Consider the following 20,524-nt stretch of genomic DNA (forward strand, 5'->3'; position numbering starts at 1 on the left):
ACACACACACACACACACACACACACACACACACACACACACACACACACACACACACACACACAGTTGACTCATCAAGGCACTCAAAGCTCTGCCCAACAGACCTCCATTGCCTCAATTTGAAGTGTGAGCCAGAAAATAAATAGCAATGGCTGTTTATGTGGCATGTAAGCCCCTCTCCAGAACCCACCAGGGACTGTCACCCTCCTTCTTAGCTCGTTAAAAACCTCGCCCAAATCAAAAGAGTAATTAACTTTCCACAGAACACAGGCGCGGAGAAAGATCACTATCTCTGCACCGTTGTGCTTTCAGTGGGGTTTCATAGCCATGAGTTAAATCCTGATAACAGCAGGTCAAAAATTCAGCAGGACAGAGGAGATAAACTGCTGAAACACCCAGCGTGTGACTTGCCTGGATGATTAAACTTCGAGTAATTTGGTCTCAATCTATGTTTGTCCTTCTCTTGCCTTTCACTCTGTGGCATCTGCACACTTTTTGTCTTTTTTTTTAAGTTTTCTAAATGTAGAGTATTTTATGATGCACCATATAAGTGCTCCATAGGACTCATCATGCCTATATTAAATTCTTCTAAAGTCATATGATAGCTTTGTGCGAGCAACAAAAGGGAGCTGAATTAATTATTTGCTGAAAGTCTTCCTCTTTGTCTCAAATCTCATTTGCGCTTCCACATATTTAAACTGGCAGATCAAACAACCAATATGTTTGTGCTCAGTTTTTTTTTTTATAAGTAATTAATACTTTTATTCAGCAAAAATGCAAGGTATTTTTAGTGTTACTATTTAATATGCATTGCTTAAAATGTATCAGTTCTTTTAAAAATTTATCATAGATACTTAATTTCTGAAGTATCATGTGCCACTGAAGAATGGAGTAAGGTTAAAAGGTTGAAAATTCAGCTTTGCCATCACAGGAATAAATTACATTTTATAAGATATAAAACAGTTGTGTGAATGAATGTCTTATTTTTGTGATTTCTTTTATTCATGTATTATTATATATTATATTCTATGTGGTAATTGTTGTATTTATATGAATATATTTGATCATAAAATATCATTTTTCAACATTTTAAAAGTAACATTTCACAAAAACACAGCATTTCAGTAATAAAAAAGTGGTTAGGTAGAGAAAAGCTTAATTTGTTTGTCGAAATGTCACAATTTTACTGTTTTACTGTATTTTTTTGTCAAATAAATACATTTTGTCTTGATAAGCAAGAGACATCTTTTAAAAGGTTTTTTTTTTTTTATTAAAACTTTCCGCCCCAAAATGTCTACTGAAAACAATGAGACGCAAATAAGATTTGATAATTGCAGTGTACTTTTGGTGAACTGACCCCTTAAGTACAGTTGTTTAGCATGTACTTCCTTTTGATCAGGCAAGCTTTGGTCTCGGAGCATCAAAGTAGCGTACAACATCCTCCACAAACTGGGCACCAAGCAGGAACCTATGGTCCGACCAGGAGACCGGGTGAGTGTGACAGATCCTCTTACCAGACCACCTCATTAGTGGAACGTTCAATACTAGTTACCCTCTTCATGCTGTCGATAACCACTGAGAATAATTTGATATACAGTAATGCACTCTGCATTGAAGAAATTTTTAACTGTGTAAAATAATGTCTGACACCACCAAAAGGAAGATTAATACTCAAAATTAAAGCACCCAATAATTTGCTGAGTTTGTCATTCCAAATCTACAGTATATGGCTTTTGAGCTTCTGTGAAAGACAGAAGATATTTTAAAGAATGGTGGTAACGCAACATTTTCGGTTCCCATTGACTTCCATTATTTGAACAAAAGAATACAGTGGAAGTCAATGGCAACCAAAACTGTTTGGTTAAGAAATGCACACATGTTTGGAATGACATGAGTGCGTGATGACAGAATTTGTGGGTGTATTATCTCTTTAAAAACCTGTAACTTTTTTGTACAGAAAACTGAACGACAACTGAACATTTGAGCTGCATGTTTCTGCATTTAAACCTTGAGAATGCTTTTCCCTTCCGTGCAGTATATGCAATTTTGTCTGTTATTACATTCTGAAGGACGAGTCAAAATGATTTTCTGTGGTAATCACCAGCACGCTGCAGATGCTGAACATAGAGCATGGCTTGTTTTGAACCCAGAACATTCCTTTAATGACAGAGTGGCGTTTCCTGCCGCATGCCTCGGTTTTAAAGCTTGTCCCTGTCAGATTAGCATACTCTGGTGTTTGAAGTCTGACACCTTTCCTCTCTTATCATTTCACGAGCAGGTGGCTCTTGTGTTCCCCAACAACGATCCTGCCGCCTTTATGGTCGCCTTTTACGGCTGCCTGCTGGCAGAGGTGGTGCCCGTACCCATCGAAGTGCCACTTACCCGAAAGGTGAGACTCTAAATATACCACCGTGAATGACTATCACGTTTTCAAGCCTTCGTGTCTCGATTTTTGACACCATAACAAGTTAAAGCGCCTACCCACATTCCTTCTTCCCAGCCTGGACTCACACTGTCGAGTGCCAACCTGACAGTCAGTATGGTGCAAAATATTAAGATATATTTATTATTCATGCTTAATGGTAAAGTGTTACAAAGGCCTTCTGGAAACTCGGCCTTGTAAATAATGCAGTGTCTTTGCTTTCCGGTCTGATGTCTATTTTTGAGATCTGTTATCTGTATGGAATGTCAGGGTGAATTTATCAGAGCGGACCCCTTGAGGCTGAGGTATTGCCTCAGATACGTATGTCGAATTTTAGTGGTCGAAGTTAACGAGGAGAGCAGCTTTGGCAAGAGTCAGTCTGATCCCTCGTCCGTCCAAAAATTCCAGGAAAGGACCTGGAAACTGGCAGAACACTCTCTGGCTTCCTCTGCATGCATTGCACTTCGGAAACCAATAAACTTTTGTCCAGTACAAAAGAAGCAGCTGTGTATTTGTCTGCATTTTTGACTTATAGCACAGCATTAGTCTTACAGAAGAGTACTGTGCAAGAACCGTGGTCACGTAATTGTTTCCAGTGATAATATAATGTAACTTTGATGTAGATTCACATTTATGTTTATGTATTTGGCAGCCACTTTTATATAAAACCACTTACAGTATAATTAAAATATGCAATAAGCATTCCCTGGGATTTGAACACATAACTTTGGCATGGCATGTGTTTGAGCTAGAGCATCACCAGTACATAATACTAAATGATTCACATGATTTGCATGGTATTTATAGGTATTTATAGAAAATATCATGACAGTACCATGTTACATGTGCAGATAATATGATAATATCAAAGTAGTTTCATATATATATATATATATATATATATAATTTATTTATTTTATTTTTTGGTAAGAGACCGTTTCTGAACCTTAAAGGAATAGTTGACACGCAAATGAAAATTACCCCTTATTTTGCTCACCCCAAAACCATCCTAGGTATATGACTTTCTTCTTTCAAACGAACACAGTCTGAGTTTTTAAAAAATTTGTTCTGGGTCTTCTAAGCTTGGTAACCGATAGCGGCCATTATTTTGAAGCTCCAGAAATCAGATATATCCACAAGTACTGCGACGTAAAACTAAACTATACGCCTTCAGGGGATTATCACATGTCACATGAAGCAGATCGATGGTTTATGTAACAAAATATTTCTTGTTTTAAAATTATGACAGAGTGCTCTTGGTTGATTTTTGATTCAAGTCATAGGTCAGCCAAGAGGTCAGAGCTCTGCTTTCTCGTGGAAAATAGTCATTACTTAAGCTATAATTTTAAAAATAAGATATTTTTGTTACAAAAACCCATCGATTTGCATCATAGGACATGTGATAACCCCCAATGTAGTATAGGTTGGTTTTACATCACTGTACTTGTGGATATATCTGATTTACAGAGCTTCAAAATAATGGCCGCTATCCACCTGCATTACCAAGCTTGGAAGAGCTTTTTAAAAAACTTTCAGACTTTGTTCGTCTGAAAGAAGAAAGTCATATACACCTAGGATGGCTTTGGTGTGAGTAAAATATGGAGTAATTTTCATTTTTGGTATATTTAGATATATACCATGGTATATTTTGAACTACTATTGTGTTTGTATGTGATAACAAACCAGTACCATGGTATCACCGTAGCACGTTTTGCAAGGTGATGTCCAAAAACCATGGTGCAATTTATTGCAAGGTATTTTTTTTATATTTTACTATGTATAAAAGGTGACATTTATCAAGTTGAGGTGATTTTAAAACTCCACCATCAAACATAAAAGAGATATTCAAGCACACCGCAGTATTACGGGTAAACATCATTCCTCAGTGTGCTGTCTGTAATAAGTAGGCCGTCACCTCCCCTGCAGTGTATTTTGCTGCTGTACTGATGATGGATGTTAGCTGGTCTTAGCCTATTTCTATGTGTGTGTGTGTGTGTGTTTGTGTGTGTGTGTGTGTTAGGATGCAGGAAGTCAACAGATTGGCTTTCTCCTGGGCAGTTGTGGCGTTACTGTAGCTCTGACCAGTGATGCCTGCCACAAAGGCCTTCCGAAAGGACCCACTGGCGAAATACCACAGTTCAAAGGTCAGCCCATTCATACACAACTTTATGTAAAGTGATGTTTAGTGTCACGTAGGCAGACTGGTTTTATAAAACAAAATCTAGTCCACGGCTTAAAGGGATAGTAAACTCAAAAATTCTGCCATTAATTACTTACCCTCATGTACTTCCAAATCACAAATTAAGGTGTTTATGATTAAATCCGAGAACTTTATAACCCTCCATAGACAGCAATGCAACTGAAACATTTAAGGCCTAGAAATAAAATAAGGACATCAATAAAGATAGCCCATGTGACATCAGTTGTCCAACCTTAAATTTATGAAGCTACGACAATACGTTTTGTGCATGGAGAAAGTAATTATTATAACCCTTTCTTTAAATTCATCAGAGGAATAAATTGCATTTTAAAATACACTAGAATAGTGAGAGTCTGTGGGGCAGGCGAGTGAAAATCAAGAGCATGATGGGCTGTATCATGTGTGATGTTATCTAAGCCAGACTGCGAGCAGTCAGCGTTTTTTGCCCCGTCTGGGCCACAGTAAGACGAGAGAGGGTAAAAATAGAAAATGTAGAGGTAATGAGTCTGATATTGTTGTAATGATTAAAAAGTCCCGAGAGGATAATAATTTAGACCAAGACGGAGAAAAGAGACTTACTCTCATCCCAACGCACATAGTCATTTAGCCAGTCACCCTAATCACTCACTATCGTTCTTTTCAACGATAATCACCACTAATAATGATAATGATAGTCATGTTTGAATCATCAAGCGGCATGAATATTAATAGGGTGGTATGAATATTCATGTTTTCTCTCTGTTTGGTCCCACCCACTCATCAGGATGGCCAAAGCTGCTATGGTTCGTCACAGAATCCAAACACCTGTCCAAGCCGCCACGTGATTGGTTCCCTCACATCAAAGATGCAAATAACGACACCGCCTACATAGAGGTGAGCTAACCCATGGAATTACGACCGTTATGGAAATATCGGCATATTCAAATCATTTTACTGGCCTTACATACAGGTTCTCCTGAAATGGAAACCATCAGTCTGGATTTGTTTTCCATGTGCTGCACCCCTCCAGCCACTTTAATTGTTTTATGATATCTGATTGGTAGATATTCTATGTCTCGAGCCCCAGAAATCAATATTTCCTATCAGCATGCCGGGCACAGCTGCTTCCATTAGAGAGTCACTGGATAATGGATGATAAATGATTAATGTTTGTTTAATTGTGAATCGGGACTCTTGTAGGAGATACTGGTTGATGGAGTGGGGCTGGTCTGGTGTTATTGAGCCAGTTTGGAGTGAGCTGTCTCAATGTCCTTTACCAGATCCCAGAAATCTGAGAGTCTGTGCAAAGTGGCTAGGTGTCAGATGTCTAGCATTGGGCCAATGATTGCTTTCCTTTCATACTGTACTCTTTTTCAGCACAGTATGAAGAACATGTTAAAAAGAAAATGTATATCATGACTAAAAGCAAAAGAAAAAATACAAATTTATGTTTTTTTAAAAGAAGATATAGCCTTAGGACCATTAGCATTTATGACCATGCACATTTTCCTCTTAAATCTCATTCATGTTACTGTAAATCTCAAAAGCTTGTTTATTTTTTACTGTTATTATGGAGTTTGAAAAAGTACAGTAAAGTAAAAAAGAAAACATATTTTTGATTGTATTACCATTATTAGAAAGCAATAGAAATTATATAGAATTATAAATATATATTATAATTATAATTATATATATTATAAATATATATAAATCAGGAAATCAAATTTTCATAAATTTAAATTTTTGTACAGTAAAAAAACCATTTTTGAAATTATTTCATATGAAATATATTATTATATTGGTGCTTTCAAACAATTAATTGTAAAATAAAATCTAAGGATAATTTATTTTGCATGCATCGCTACAGTAGTGCACTAACCGTCATGCAAACCAGGGGATTTGATGCGTTTATATTTGTGTTAATGATTGACATTTATGACACTCTTGTGTTTGTTGATTTCCAGTATAAGACCTGTAAAGATGGGAGTGTTTTGGGTGTGACGGTGACACGGATCGCACTTCTTACACACTGCCAGGCCCTAACGCAGTCTTGTGGATACACAGAGGGTGAGTCCAACACACACACACACACACCACATTATACCTCTCGGTCAGTCCATTGTCCTTAAATTTCTCTTCTCAGACAATCGTGCAGTAAATCTGTCTTCTCCCTTTGTCTTTCAGCTGAAATCATAGTGAATGTATTGGACTTTAAAAAGGATGTGGGTTTGTGGCACGGCATCCTAACTGTAAGTCAAGCTTTTGAAAAACTAAATTGTAAACATAAGATCATATGTTCCACATTTAGGGTGTTAATATATCACTTCCTGTTTCCTCAGAGTGTCATGAACATGATGCATGTAATCAGCATCCCATACTCCCTGATGAAGGTCAATCCTTTGTCCTGGATCCAAAAAGTGTGTCAATACAAAGGTCTGTCAGTCAGTGTTTACACTAAATCCAATTGCAATACAAAACTATTTACATATACAATTTATAATATATGTTTGCATAAAAACTAGTCCATTTAGCATGAGGAAACACAGAAGTATGTAGTAGTTTTATGCATTTTTTTATTACCATGTATTTGCCTAAATGATTAAATTACTTATTGAAATAATAGTTATGTTTTTTATGTTTATGCTGTCATTAAGAACATAGCTTCCCAATAACAAGTAACAAAAAAAGTTTTAAAGTATATTTTTGTGCTTTAAATTTGAACTTGATGCAAACAGACTTTGAGTCCTTAGTCTTACTAGTAATTTGTCATGAACTATAAACAGGGCAAATTTCGGTGTAAATCATTTGTAAATGCTCGCTGGAACCCTACATCATGATAGCTTTATGAAATATTTACTCTGAAATTAGTACTGCTCGTGTTTCATGAATTAATCATATGTAAGGGACGGCGTAATTTGACATGATTTTGGATGTTTCCAATATGGCCGTTCTTGTGATATTTCTAGTTGTGTGTGTTTGTGTGCAGCTAAAGTAGCTTGTGTCAAGTCAAGGGATATGCACTGGGCTCTGGTTGCTCACCGAGATCAGAGAGACGTCAATCTGAGCTCCCTGCGCATGCTGGTGGTGGCCGATGGGTCCAACCCATGTGAGTTCAGCAAGGGTTTTAACTTTTCCCTTTCTTCTCACACCTGTGTGTTTCTTAAAAAGTTCTTCTGACATGAAACAAGCTGAGGGTTAAGTAGCTATTTAGACGCCCAGCAACCTGGCGAACAAGCTAAAAGCATCATTCATAAGTGTCTAATATAAATGTGTATACGCTCATATTTGGCCTCTGGGATTATAACTCGCAGACGAGATGAGTTAGGATAGATGATGCCCAGAAGCTATTTCCTTACGTATACAGATGCATAGAACACAAATGGACACACTAAAGGACAAAACGTTCTACTGCTGCCTATTTCATCCAAATGCCAATGTAAATGCCAGTAAGATATAGTAAATGTGTTTCTGATGGAAAATTCAGGAAGCAAAACTGTTTTAAACGGTCGTATGAAGGGTAACATTCACATTTTTTATGGTCTTTTGAGATGAAGATATTGATGTGCTTTGTAGCTAAACATTTATAAAGAAAATATCTCTTTCTAGTCCAAGAACATTTGGGTGAAATCATATTTGAATCCAAAATGGGGAGGGAAAAATAAATAAATTAAAAAAAAAAAAAAAAAAAAAAAAAAAAAAAAATATATATATATATATATATATATATATATATATATATATATATATATATATATATATAATAAACAAAGAAATATATATATAAACATTTATTACAGTATTTATTCATCTTTGTTATTTATACTTAAATACAAGGTTCATGTTAGTTCACAGTGCATTATCTAATGTTAACAAACACAACTTGTGATTTTAATAATGCATTAGTAAATGCTGAAATTAGCTAAAATTAATAAATGCTATAGAAGTATTGTTAATTTTTAGATCAATAATACATTTATTCAAATTATAAATTGCATTCAAAAATTGTTATTTGGCCCGTCATGATGGACTAAATCTTAAACTAATGGTAACAAAAAACAGACATTTTTACTCACGAAAAATAATTTGGTGCACAAGGAAAAAAATTAAATGTTACATTTATATGGCCCCCTTAAACTGTCACTTCAAGAACCGTGTTCCTATTGTACCTTACAGAGTTAGAATATGTCTAAAGGTGAGAACTGTTTTAAATGTCATTTAAGACAGGCATCACATTATAGTATGTAATGTTCTCTCTCGTTCTCTGCAGGGTCCATCTCATCGTGTGACGCGTTCCTCAATGTCTTCCAGAGTAAAGGTCTGCGGCCAGAGGTCATCTGTCCATGTGCCAGCTCAGCTGAAGCCCTAACCGTGGCCATCAGGAGGTGACACATTGACCATTCACTCAGCCTGTAACTTCAGCTTGTGTTCATAAACTCTCACTTTTCCATCCAGAACATTTAGATCTTTCTGTCCCGCTTTTATGAGTTTCACAAGCTCCTTAAAAAGTAGGGGAAAATGACAGAAATATGGACACAAACCATCTTTCTGTTGGTCAGACCGACAGATTGAAGTTGATGGTTCATCGAGAGAGCTTTACCAAAGCATGTGTATGTCTTCAATGCAATTTTCCAAAACCATTTACAAGAAAATAATGTTTTTTTAGGCTGCCTCCATAATTACAGCCCTGAATAGTCCTGACATCTTTGCTTTGTGACCGAATCAAACTCGTGACAGAACGCAGAGCATATGGTTTTCATTCCACAGGATTAACTCCATCGCTGGACGTTTTTTACAGACCTTCTCTCTGTCACGACAAATTTGAGGATGAGAACAGCTTGTATGAATTTGAACAAAAAGTGAAATGAATTGAAAGCTAATAAAAGAGCTTGGTGTCACAGATGAAAACATCACTGTCTAGTGAAGTCAGGGGGGAAAAGTTGATTCAAACGCGACCGACGATTCGTAATTCCGCTGTTTCTGTCATCAAAAAAGTTACGTCACCGTCATTTGTGGATTTACAGAGCAAACTAATCGTAACCTCATTTTTCACCCTTCGCACACATTTGCTTTGGCCCATGTGGTTAACAGAATATTTCTCGCTCTGGTAATAATTTCCTTCCTCGTTATATCTCATTCTCATTTCAGCTCTAGATGGTCCAACATTTTGGCATTTTTGCTCTGTTCGAAAACGTATGAGCTGCCTATCTAGACAGCATTTTAAAGCATCAAACAGTATATACACACACATCATCATGACTGTTAGAAAAAAAAACATTATGCCACATTCTAAGATGCTTAATTTTTATATAAAAACATGCAATTACCCGATATGATTCTAAATATAATAAATAAAATGGTCAATCAAACGCTGCTGGAACCAATTGTGATTTCTTCATCGGTTTCTCGTAATGTTCCTTAAAAGGCAGTTCCTTGTGAAGTGCGCAGACAGCGAGGCAGCACACTAGTTTTGGAACCGAGCTATTATTTCCAGCATACTTCATCGACACACCCTGTTTTATGTATTTCGCTCAAATGAAGCCTGCTGTACCTTGCCAGAATCTCTGTTACCTCATACGGGTGTCTTTTAGAGGACATTATGTGTGGGTGGGGCTTAGTGTTGTCCATCAGATCTGGTTGAACCAATCAGCTTCTTCTTACGGTTTACATTGCATTAGAGCTAATGTGCGGACATTAGTGTATGTTACAGAATGTGTGGGCGGTGCCTGGTCTTATCTGTCAGATGTTGCATTAAAACTATTTTGGTATTTAGGCCTACGGATGACAGCAACCAGCCGCCGGGTCGAGGAGTGCTGTCTATGCAGGGTCTGAGCTACGGTGTCATCCGAGTGGACTCAGAAGAGCGTCTCTCCGTACTCACTGTACAGGATGTGGGCACTGTGATGCCAGGAGGTACACATACGTACATGCACGCATGATTCTGGGAAAGTTTAAAATGTGGCTTTGTATATATCGCTGTACGTTTAGTGTTAATGCCATCAAAGGAGAGCATTGTGTAATGTACGCTTCTCTCTGCGTGCTGTATTTACTGCTTCATAAAGTGCGTAATGTGTTTATTGATGTTGTGTATGTGCAGCTCTGATGTGTGTGGTCAAACCAGAGGGAGTTCCTCAGCTGTGCCGAACAGATGAGATCGGAGAGCTGTGTGTGTGTTCCATCGCCACGGGAATGTCATATTATGGGCTCTCGGGCATGACAAAAAACACCTTTGAGGTTTGTGTCCTATCAGAGCGAGATCGATTTGGCTGCAGTTAGGCGGATTCTCCTACCCAGAATCCCCAGACCTCTGCTCGAACAGATGCTAAAGTGCTCCGATCAAAGCCTTTTCCTTGGCTTGTTTGTTAAATTGCTCTGAAATAATGAATAGGGCATTTTCTCATGGGCAGATGACATAGAGTATCGTAATAATCTGATGCCTGTTTTCACCTAAAGTTAAATAAAACAGGTGATAGTGAGATTAAGTTTCAAAAAAATGTCATGCTATGAGATATTAAATTAGTGTTACGAGATATCAAGTTGAATTTTTGAGATGAATTAGTCGCAATTGTGAGACAAAAAGTTGCTCTTATGAGAAAAATAGTTCAAATTATGAGAAAGTAGCAGTATATTACATTGTAGTTGGGTGAGATACTAATTTGCAATTTTGTGATAAAATATCACAATTATGTAAAATAAAGTTGCAGTTGTGAGATTAAGTTAAAGTTGTTGCGGAGTTTTCAGATATGTTTTCACAATTGTAAGATAAAAAGAGAATATTGGAATTATGAGAAATAAAGTTGCAGTTATGACTCGTCTAAATCTACATTTAAGTTTAAATTTTCAACCAATCAATGAACATTTCACCATAATGTTCAGTGGATGAGAAGTCACTTTATAGCAAAGGTTCTAGAGGGAATTTTCTGCGTATTTATACAGTATTTAATTTTCAAATGTAAAGTTTTATCTTAAACTTTGGCTTCTGTTTTGCTGTCAGGTTTTCCCCATGACCAGTTCTGGGGCTCCTATAAGCGAGTACCCGTTCACTCGGACAGGGCTGCTGGGCTTCATAGGCCCGGGTGGGCTGGTGTTTGTCTCTGGAAAGATGGATGGGCTGATGGTGGTGAGCGGACGGAGACACAACGCTGATGATATCGTCGCAACAGCGCTGGCGGTGGAGCCTATGAAGTTTGTGTACAGGGGCAGGTGAGAACACAACAAAAACAAAGAAAGCGTATTCTTTTTTTTTTTGTCATCAAAGAACTGGCGATATATATAGCACATGAGCTTGTTTGCTGTGGACATGCAGAGTGCAAATTAAATGGATTCAACACCTGCTGAGGCGGCAGGAGAGAGAGCGTGTACCCTGTGTGTTGTTGTGGATTTGTTCTGTTTTAGTTGCCTCTGTGAAATTACCTCGGGTTTTGTTTATCGGTTTTCTTAGACCTTTACGCAGTGCGCTCAACCAGTGTTACAGTAATAATCTAATGTAGCTCTGCAGGGTTTTCATCGATTACTAAAACTATAAAAGGACTTTCATTACTTTATAATAATAAAGAATTATAGAAATAATATTCAAAAAAGCGTAAGCTTATTTTATTTCAGAAACATTTTTGTCTTTCGTTGGGTTTGAACAAAAGTACTAAAATAGCTAAAACTAACTAAATAAAAAACTAAAACTAATAAAAATATTATACAGACATAAAAAAAGAAAGAAAATAGAAAATAAAGACAAAAGCACAATAGAAATTAAAAAATAAATATTCTAATATACAACTATAATAATCAATCAGATACTAAAATACCACACTATAGCACACTGTACTTTGTTTATTTGAACGAATCCACAAAAACAAATATTAGTTAAATATATATAATAAATGTAATTATAATAATGAATTAATTAATTATTAATTTTAATTTAGCATTACAATGTTAGAATAATTGTTTGTGTGTGTATAAATATGAAATATAATAAGTTTATATAAACAATTATTTAATTGCTATAATTATTATTGTTAATTTAATGATCAATTACATTAATAATAATAATAATAATAATCCGTATATTCACTAACATGGGCAGTGTATAATTAGAATTGATGAATTTTCGGGCTCTGATTCTCTTTTCTGTATCTCTATCTTCAGGATAGCTGTATTTTCTGTGACGGTTCTGCATGACGAGAGAATTGTGGTCGTAGCCGAGCAGCGGCCGGACTCCACAGAAGAGGACAGCTTCCAGTGGATGAGTCGTGTGCTGCAGGTATTTGTCCTTTTTCCACCCTCCCTTCCCGATCGATCCGGCCAGCGGCGACTCTCTATACCCGTCCAGTCTGACAGGAGTCGCCTCAATCGCTGCACAACCCCAGTCACCATCCAAACTGAATTAGAGATCTCGCTACTGCTGACCTGTGTATCTTCTGTCAGCACTTTACCGGCATGTAAGAATAACAAGACGCACTCAGGCACGCAAGCTGGCCTTCGTTTCCGCACACCCAGACGGTTCCATTCCGCTCTTTTGTTGCATGTCATTAATCTTGCAAATATGGTATTTTTTCCTTCCACTTCCTGAATTCCCGTTTGGTAATTTGGTTCTCCCTGAGGCATCGGTAAAGGTCAGCGGTTGCATCAGATCTCAGCTGGCAGCCTCTTCTCAGCTCCTTTGCGAACTCTATTTTTAAACCTCACCTGACAATCCAATACGTCTCTTCCTGCAGGCGATAGACAGCATCCACAACGTCGGGGTGTTTTGCTTGGCATTGGTGCCCGCTAACACCCTTCCCAAAACTCCTCTGGGAGGGATCCACCTGTCGGAGACCAAGCAGCTGTTTTTGGAAGGCTCCCTGCATCCCTGTAACGTCCTAATGTGCCCTCACACCTGCGTCACCAACCTGCCCAAACCCAGACAGAAACAGCCAGGTCTGTCTGCGGCAAGGTCACCTCGCATGTCGTACGAAATTAGAACTGTCAGAAAAGCTGTGTGCGTCGTCTGTTGTTTGTTTGTGATGATCTTCCTCTTCTCGCTCCTGCAGAGATTGGACCCGCCTCTGTGATGGTGGGAAACCTGGTCTCGGGGAAGAGGATTGCTCAGGCCAGCGGCAGAGATCTGGGCCAGATCGAAGACAATGATCAGGCAAGAAAGGTGTGTGTGTGGTATCATGGGGCCTCGATTTTCATCCATCGTTCATTCTCCCTTCCCTCTCATTCATTTCTCACCTCCAGCAAACGGAGTCCCATCCAGCCAAGAATAGTCACAATAATAAGCACACATTTGTGTTGAAAGCCAGTGTTTCGGCACGTTTAAATAACTGGTACTAAGAGATATAAGCTGCTTTAGGGTGTTTTATAATTGCTCTCAGAGGAGATGTAGCACACGGGTCCAAAACTGAGGAAAAATGCCAGTGAATGAGAATATGTAAATCTAGTATTTTGCTATTTTTATCGTTATTTTATTTGAAGTGATATTTAAAATATTAATTTGTAACATTTAATAATAATGATAATAAAATATACAATAAAAAAATAATAAAATGACAAACAATACACTATTACTATATGATTCTGTGTGCATATATGTATGTGTGTGTATGTATATATATATATATATATATATATATATATATATATATATATATATATATATATATATTTTATATTATTATTTTATTTTTTTGTACATGTATATGTATGTAGATATATAATGTGTGTGTGTTTATATATACATAATAAATATACACAGTACACATACATATATCATCTAAACAAGAACTTTTATTTTGGATTTGATTACTTGTTTGATAGCACTAATAAAAAGTAATAGATACATATTTCTTTAATCATAAAAATATGTGTGTGTATATATATATTAGTGCTGTCAAATGAAATGTAAAATGTATTATGTGTATATATATATATATGTAAATACAAACAGAAGCAAGTGTATATTTAAGAGAAATGGGTTATGTTTATATAATAAATATATTTATAATATAAATATATAAAATATAATTAATTCAATATTTTCAAAATATATACTATATAATATATGCTTTTATATAAATATAAACAGTACACACATAGATTATGTAAACAAAAACTTGTATTTTGGACGCAATTAATCCTGATAAATTGTTTGACAGAACTAATATATATATATATATGTACTTATACGCACACACTCACACTGGACATGCATATAGGTTTTATTTCTTTTAAATGCTTTTAAAAATGAAGCAGTAAATTTTTCTTTTTTCTTGCTTATTTTTTAAAAATAGTCCCCTCGAGCCATTTTCTCAGCATAAAATACGAGATGATTCATTCTCCTGCAGCTGTCATAAAAACACGTAGACAGATTGCGATTCTCCTCCCTGTGTTTTGATTTTGGTCCTTTAATGTTAGGAATGTTCCACTCGTATTGCCACGTGGATAATTTTAGGCCTCTTAATTAAACCTCTGATAGTACATTTTCCAAGTTACTTGACGACGGTTGAGTCACAACAGATGTTTTTCTTTAGTAGCCGGTGTGGATTTGAGTCTCTCGTGTCACTTACCTCAGCGAGACTCAGATAATCAATCTCACAATTCGACTTAAACATGTTGCAGTCCCTTATAAAGTTACAGGCCAACTTATTACACACATCTGGCACTCACCGAATGTTCATTTTGGATCCATTGTATGGCACGCAGTAATTGTCCCTAAACTAGATTTGTGGTAGAGAAACTGACCCCTGACAGCTTGTCAGACCTCTTGCTCTGAGCCAGGGTCGTTTCATACCCGACCCCTACAGAGAGCATTCTGGGAAACTGTTAAAGCATTATGTCACCCAACCTGCTTCTAAAACGCTCCCTTTTTGCCACTTAAAAGTTAGGATTTTGCCGAAAATGTAAAGTACTCCATTAGAGTAATTATTCCACGCTGGGCTCTGTTTGGGACGGTTTGGTTGTTGTTTTTTGTGTGTGTGTGTGTGCTGTTAGTGTTGACTTGATGTCTTTGGTTTCGCTGTGCTGTCAGTCAACCACCTCAACGCAAATACAATCCATTACGCTGCCCTCTCAGGCTGAAAGATGGCAGCCATTACTCCGTCAGCATGTCTGCTGTGCACCACACCGTAACCTTAACACACACACACACACACAGCTGTCGGCCGCACACACAAACCACATATGCTCACACACATTCGAACAAACATGTGCACAAACCCAAAAATGCACACATACACACACACACACATTCAGCGCTGCAACAGTTGTTGGCTTCTGCCTCTTGCATGCCTTCCTCATCCTCACTCTTTCGCTCATTCCTTCACACCCTTCCAGCCCTGCATGGGTATGCGCTGTCTGACACCGACAAATGTTAACATCGCCATCTGAGCCGCTTAAAGAAACACGGTTTTTCATTTATAGTCCCCCAAGTTTGTGTTGGTGTTTTTTTTTCCGTTGCCTCCATCCATTCATGCCTATGAAAATCGGGCCCGTTGAGTGAATGGAAATAGCTTTATTTCATTCTTCTAAGAGGAGGAATGCGATCCGATGTGAGAATAACTCTGGGAGATGAGGTAACACATGACTGCATTCACTTCCAACCTTCAGATAACACCATGCGCCGCTTGCTAATGACTTTAACAGGTCTTGCTAATTGCAAAAAACAGTTACTCTTTAAATATTGCATTTACAATATTGCATTTGGCAGAATAATAGATTGAATCAGGCTTGTTTAACACAAACTGCATATTAACATTTCCTGATTCAACTTATGAATAATGATATGGTATTTTGGGAATATTATATAATCTCCTTATATAAATACTTAGAATATATAGGATTTTGGAATAATAATTTCAGACTTCCTTTTTCCATCCATAGTTCCTCTTCCTGTCTGAGGTGTTGCAGTGGAGAGCCCAGACCACCCCAGATCATGTGCTCTTCACCCTCCTCAGCTCAAGGGTATGATGTGTATTTTCTATATTTTCTTTTAAATTAATAAAAAAATTAATAAAAAGTGTGTGTGCATATATATATATATATAGAGAGAGAGAGATCATATATAGAGATATATAAAGATCTTTTTTTGTAATATGCATTTATTTAATGAAAAAAAATGTAAACAGTAATATTGTGAAATATTATTACAGTTTAAAATTACAAACGGTTGGGGTCAGAAAGTTTTAATTACTTTTTAATGAAGTCTGCTCACCAAATCTGCATTTATTTGATAAAAAAAATCTAGTTAAAACAGTAATATTGTAAAATCCTATTACAATTTACAATAACTACTTTTTTGTAATAAGTTTAATTTATTCCTGTGTTGAAGAAAAGAATATTAAAGAATATTAATGACAAGTATATTGGGTTAAATTGGTCTCATCTAAGCCGTTACACTTCTTTTTAAGTGTGGTCCTACAAAGAAATTTCTTTTTTCATTTCTGTACCGTTTCCCCCCTCTAGGGAGCAGGAATTGGTTTCATAAATGATGTTGCCCTGGTTTTTCGAGGGATACGTTTTTTAATATACTAAATACGCGGCCATTCATCATCCTAGGCTATTTTGAACACCACATGCCCTCCATAGAAAAGTTGTGATAACTCATCCTGAACTGAGAACTGTGAAGGAACTGACATGTTTGTGTGTGTGTGTGTGTGTGTGTGTGTGTGTGTGTGTGAACGTAGGGAGCAGTCCTGAGCTCTCTGACGTGTCTTCAGTTGCATAAGCGGGCGGAGAAGATAGCAGCCATGTTGATGGAGCGAGGCCACCTGCAGGACGGTGATCATGTTGCGCTGGTTTACCCACCTGGTACGACACTTCTACAACTCTAAATCAGTCCCACTCTATCATATTATGACCTCAAAGTATGTGGCATCAGGTGAACGGTTAAACAGTTTAGTGCACTAAATATGTCTAAGACACCAGACGTTTGACTTGGATATAATGGACAGAAATGACTGTTCCAGCCTAGTTTGAGTGTCTTTCTTCTGTTGAACACAAAAGAAGTTTTAAGAATATCGGTAACCGAGCAGTTGACGGTAGCCATTGACTTCCATAGTATTGTTCTCTAGTTTTCTATACTTGATACCTCAGTGAGCCAGTTAAATTAGTGGATAATTAAAAAAGTTAAAATCTACTCATATGCGCATTTTTAATTTACAGGTATTGATTTGATCGCTGCCTTTTACGGATGCCTCTACGCCGGCTGTGTACCAATTACAGTGCGACCCCCACACCCACAGAACATCGCCACCACCCTGCCCACTGTGAAAATGATTGTGGAAGTGGGTGTTGACATGAAATCCTTTCTTTTATAGTTTGATATGTTAAAAAATGGCTGCTAATGCACAGATTTATGTTCAGGTGAGCCGATCGGCCTGTGTGATGACCACACAGGTCATTTGCAAGCTCCTGAAGTCAAAGGAGGCGTCTGCCGCAGTGGATGTCAGGACGTGGCCTCCTGTTCTGGACACAGGTGAGCACGGGTCGAAGGTCAGATGGCTTCTTAAAGGGTTACTCCAACTCTAAAGTGAAAATGTTGCCATTGATCACTTACCCCCGTGTTATTCCAAATCTGTAAAAGCTTTGTTCTTCCTTGGAACGCAATTTAAGATATTTTGGATGAAAACCGTGAGGCTTTTGACTGTCCTGTTGACTGCCTAATAAATAACACTGTCAGGGTCCAGAAAAGTATAAAAGACATCGTCAAAATAGTCCATGTTTTGAAGACTCACTAAGCTTTTACGGGTTTGAAATGACATGGGGGTAAGTGATTAAAGCTAAATTTTCATTTTGGGCTGGAGTAACCTTTTACTGTCTAAATGAACATTTATTTATTATCTAACATGTTTTTCAGATGATCTGCCAAAGAAGAAGCCCCCTCAGCTCTACAAACCCTCCAATCCAGACACGCTGGCTTACTTGGACTTCAGCGTCTCCACTACCGGGATGCTTGCAGGAGTAAAGGTGAGTATTAATGATGCCCTGTTGTGAGTAATAAGAAACCCCAGCTCTTTATTTCCCCAACACAAAAAAAAACCAGGAAGAAAACGTTTGAAAACCCATCTCACAGACATTAAACCTTCTCAGTTAGCCGCTGGCGGGATCAGGTGTCATATGCACAGAGAAACTTTTCTTCTTTATTGTTTAGAGATGAAAACCAGGTTTTGAACAGGCAGCCGCTATTATGTCATAGGAGCCATGAGTGTTTGCAGAGACCACCCAGCATTGTGGAGTCCTTCTGTTCTTTTGACTAAGAACTGATCTGTTCAGTCCCTCAAAAGTCCTCTTCAACCCCATACACGTACATTTAAGCTAGCATTTCCACATGGCCGCCCACAAAATAACTCATGGTTGTCCCATTATGAATAAAATAAAGCCTCGTTGTTACATATTATGGTTTTACATTGCATAAATGCTTTTCTATCTTAAAATTAAACTTCAAATTAAAGTTTTTGCTTAGAACAAGGCCAATGGGGTGAGCAAAATAATCATATTAAAACAGAACACATTAATCAATTTAAGTAAACTTTAATTAAAACATTGGCAGATCATTTTGCATGTTTCAAGCTCATTTATTCTTAATTTGGACTTTTTTCTGAAAGCGAGACTTTTTATACTTTTTACTTCTTGAATTTAATAGAAATGTTGGCTGAAAAGCATTTCAGTGTAGTTTTGAATAACTGTATTAATTCTATATTTCTGATATTTTTAATGTGTCTTCTCAGATGTCCCACACAGCCACCAGTGCCTTTTGCCGCTCTATAAAGCTCCAGTGTGAGTTGTATCCCTCTCGTGAGGTGGCCATCTGCCTGGATCCGTACTGTGGCCTCGGCTTTGTCCTCTGGTGCCTCTGCAGGTGAGAGACGCTGCTTGACGCAATCACAATCATCATAATAGAGCGGGTTAAAGGCCCGCTCACCACAAACATGGAAAAACATGTGCAAGATCAGCAGGGAACAAAGCTTCTTTTTGAACTCATTCGCATCGTGTGCAGTTTTGTTGATTTGTCTTTTTCAAAGGAATGTTTAGGGTTCAATACAAGTTTAACTCCGTTGCCTAAGAAAATTATATCCATCCCTCAGTTTGTAAAAACAAGCAAGAATTGCGTTTACAGTTAGAATGGAAGTCTGTGGGACAAGCCATTGCACAAAATAAATGATAAATATAATTTAAATGTAAAATAATTTCCTTTTCAGAAATCTTTTAGAATTAAAAATAAATAAATAAAAAGGACAGCATTTATTCAAGATAGAAAACGTGTATTATAATATACACCTTCATTAAAAGGTTGGAGTGAGTACATTTTTTTCTTTTTTTTGAATTAACTAATGCTTTTATTCAGCAAGGATATGTTAAATGGATAAAAAGTGATAGTATGTATATTTCTACTAGATTTCTATTTTAGATAAATGCTGTTCTTTTAAGCATTATATTTATCAAAGAATACTGAAAAAAGTATTCATAGGGTTCATTAATATTAAGCAGCATAGATGTTTGATATATTGATAAAAAAATTGCATATTAGAATGATTTCTGAAGGATGTAACATGTAAGACTGGAGTAATGACTGATAAAAATTGCATCACAGAAAAAGTAGTATAATAAAATATTAAAATAGAAACAGTTTTTTATATTGCAATAGTATTTCACAAAATTACAGCATTTTTTAATCAAATAAGTACAGCCTTGTTGAGCATGAGAAAAAAAAAGTATAATTAAAGTTTGTTTGCAGTTATTCATTTTTTTTCTATTACATATATAATATCTTCCAACAAGACTTTAAGCATGCAAAATTTCTTAATCATTTTTTAATCACTAATCTTGGCTGTCTAAAGTTATATGCAATTTTCACCTCTCATAAAACTGATTTTTGCCCAGAAGAATGAATAGTGCTTTCACAAAACTAAAAGTTCACTCAATTATGAGTCAGTTGCTGTAATGATGAC

General features: G+C 36.8%; 1 protein-coding gene across 1 annotated transcript in view; it reads left to right on the forward strand.

The window, feature by feature from the left end:
• Window positions 1-20,524, forward strand: part of dip2ca (disco-interacting protein 2 homolog Ca) — a 93,310-nt gene that overhangs the window by 61,452 nt on the left and 11,334 nt on the right. The window contains 21 exon segments of the mRNA XM_043226721.1: window positions 1,400-1,491; window positions 2,279-2,389; window positions 4,443-4,566; window positions 5,386-5,495; window positions 6,566-6,668; window positions 6,786-6,850; window positions 6,941-7,034; window positions 7,588-7,707; window positions 8,869-8,983; window positions 10,372-10,511; window positions 10,696-10,832; window positions 11,593-11,801; window positions 12,744-12,858; window positions 13,313-13,514; window positions 13,628-13,728; window positions 16,458-16,538; window positions 17,261-17,384; window positions 17,739-17,860; window positions 17,940-18,051; window positions 18,433-18,542; window positions 19,304-19,434. Coding sequence (XP_043082656.1) covers window positions 1,400-1,491; window positions 2,279-2,389; window positions 4,443-4,566; window positions 5,386-5,495; window positions 6,566-6,668; window positions 6,786-6,850; window positions 6,941-7,034; window positions 7,588-7,707; window positions 8,869-8,983; window positions 10,372-10,511; window positions 10,696-10,832; window positions 11,593-11,801; window positions 12,744-12,858; window positions 13,313-13,514; window positions 13,628-13,728; window positions 16,458-16,538; window positions 17,261-17,384; window positions 17,739-17,860; window positions 17,940-18,051; window positions 18,433-18,542; window positions 19,304-19,434 — 2,518 coding nt within the window.

The sequence above is a fragment of the Puntigrus tetrazona genome, chromosome 24, assembly GCF_018831695.1.
Source record: "Puntigrus tetrazona isolate hp1 chromosome 24, ASM1883169v1, whole genome shotgun sequence".
NCBI classification, from domain to species: domain Eukaryota; kingdom Metazoa; phylum Chordata; class Actinopteri; order Cypriniformes; family Cyprinidae; genus Puntigrus; species Puntigrus tetrazona.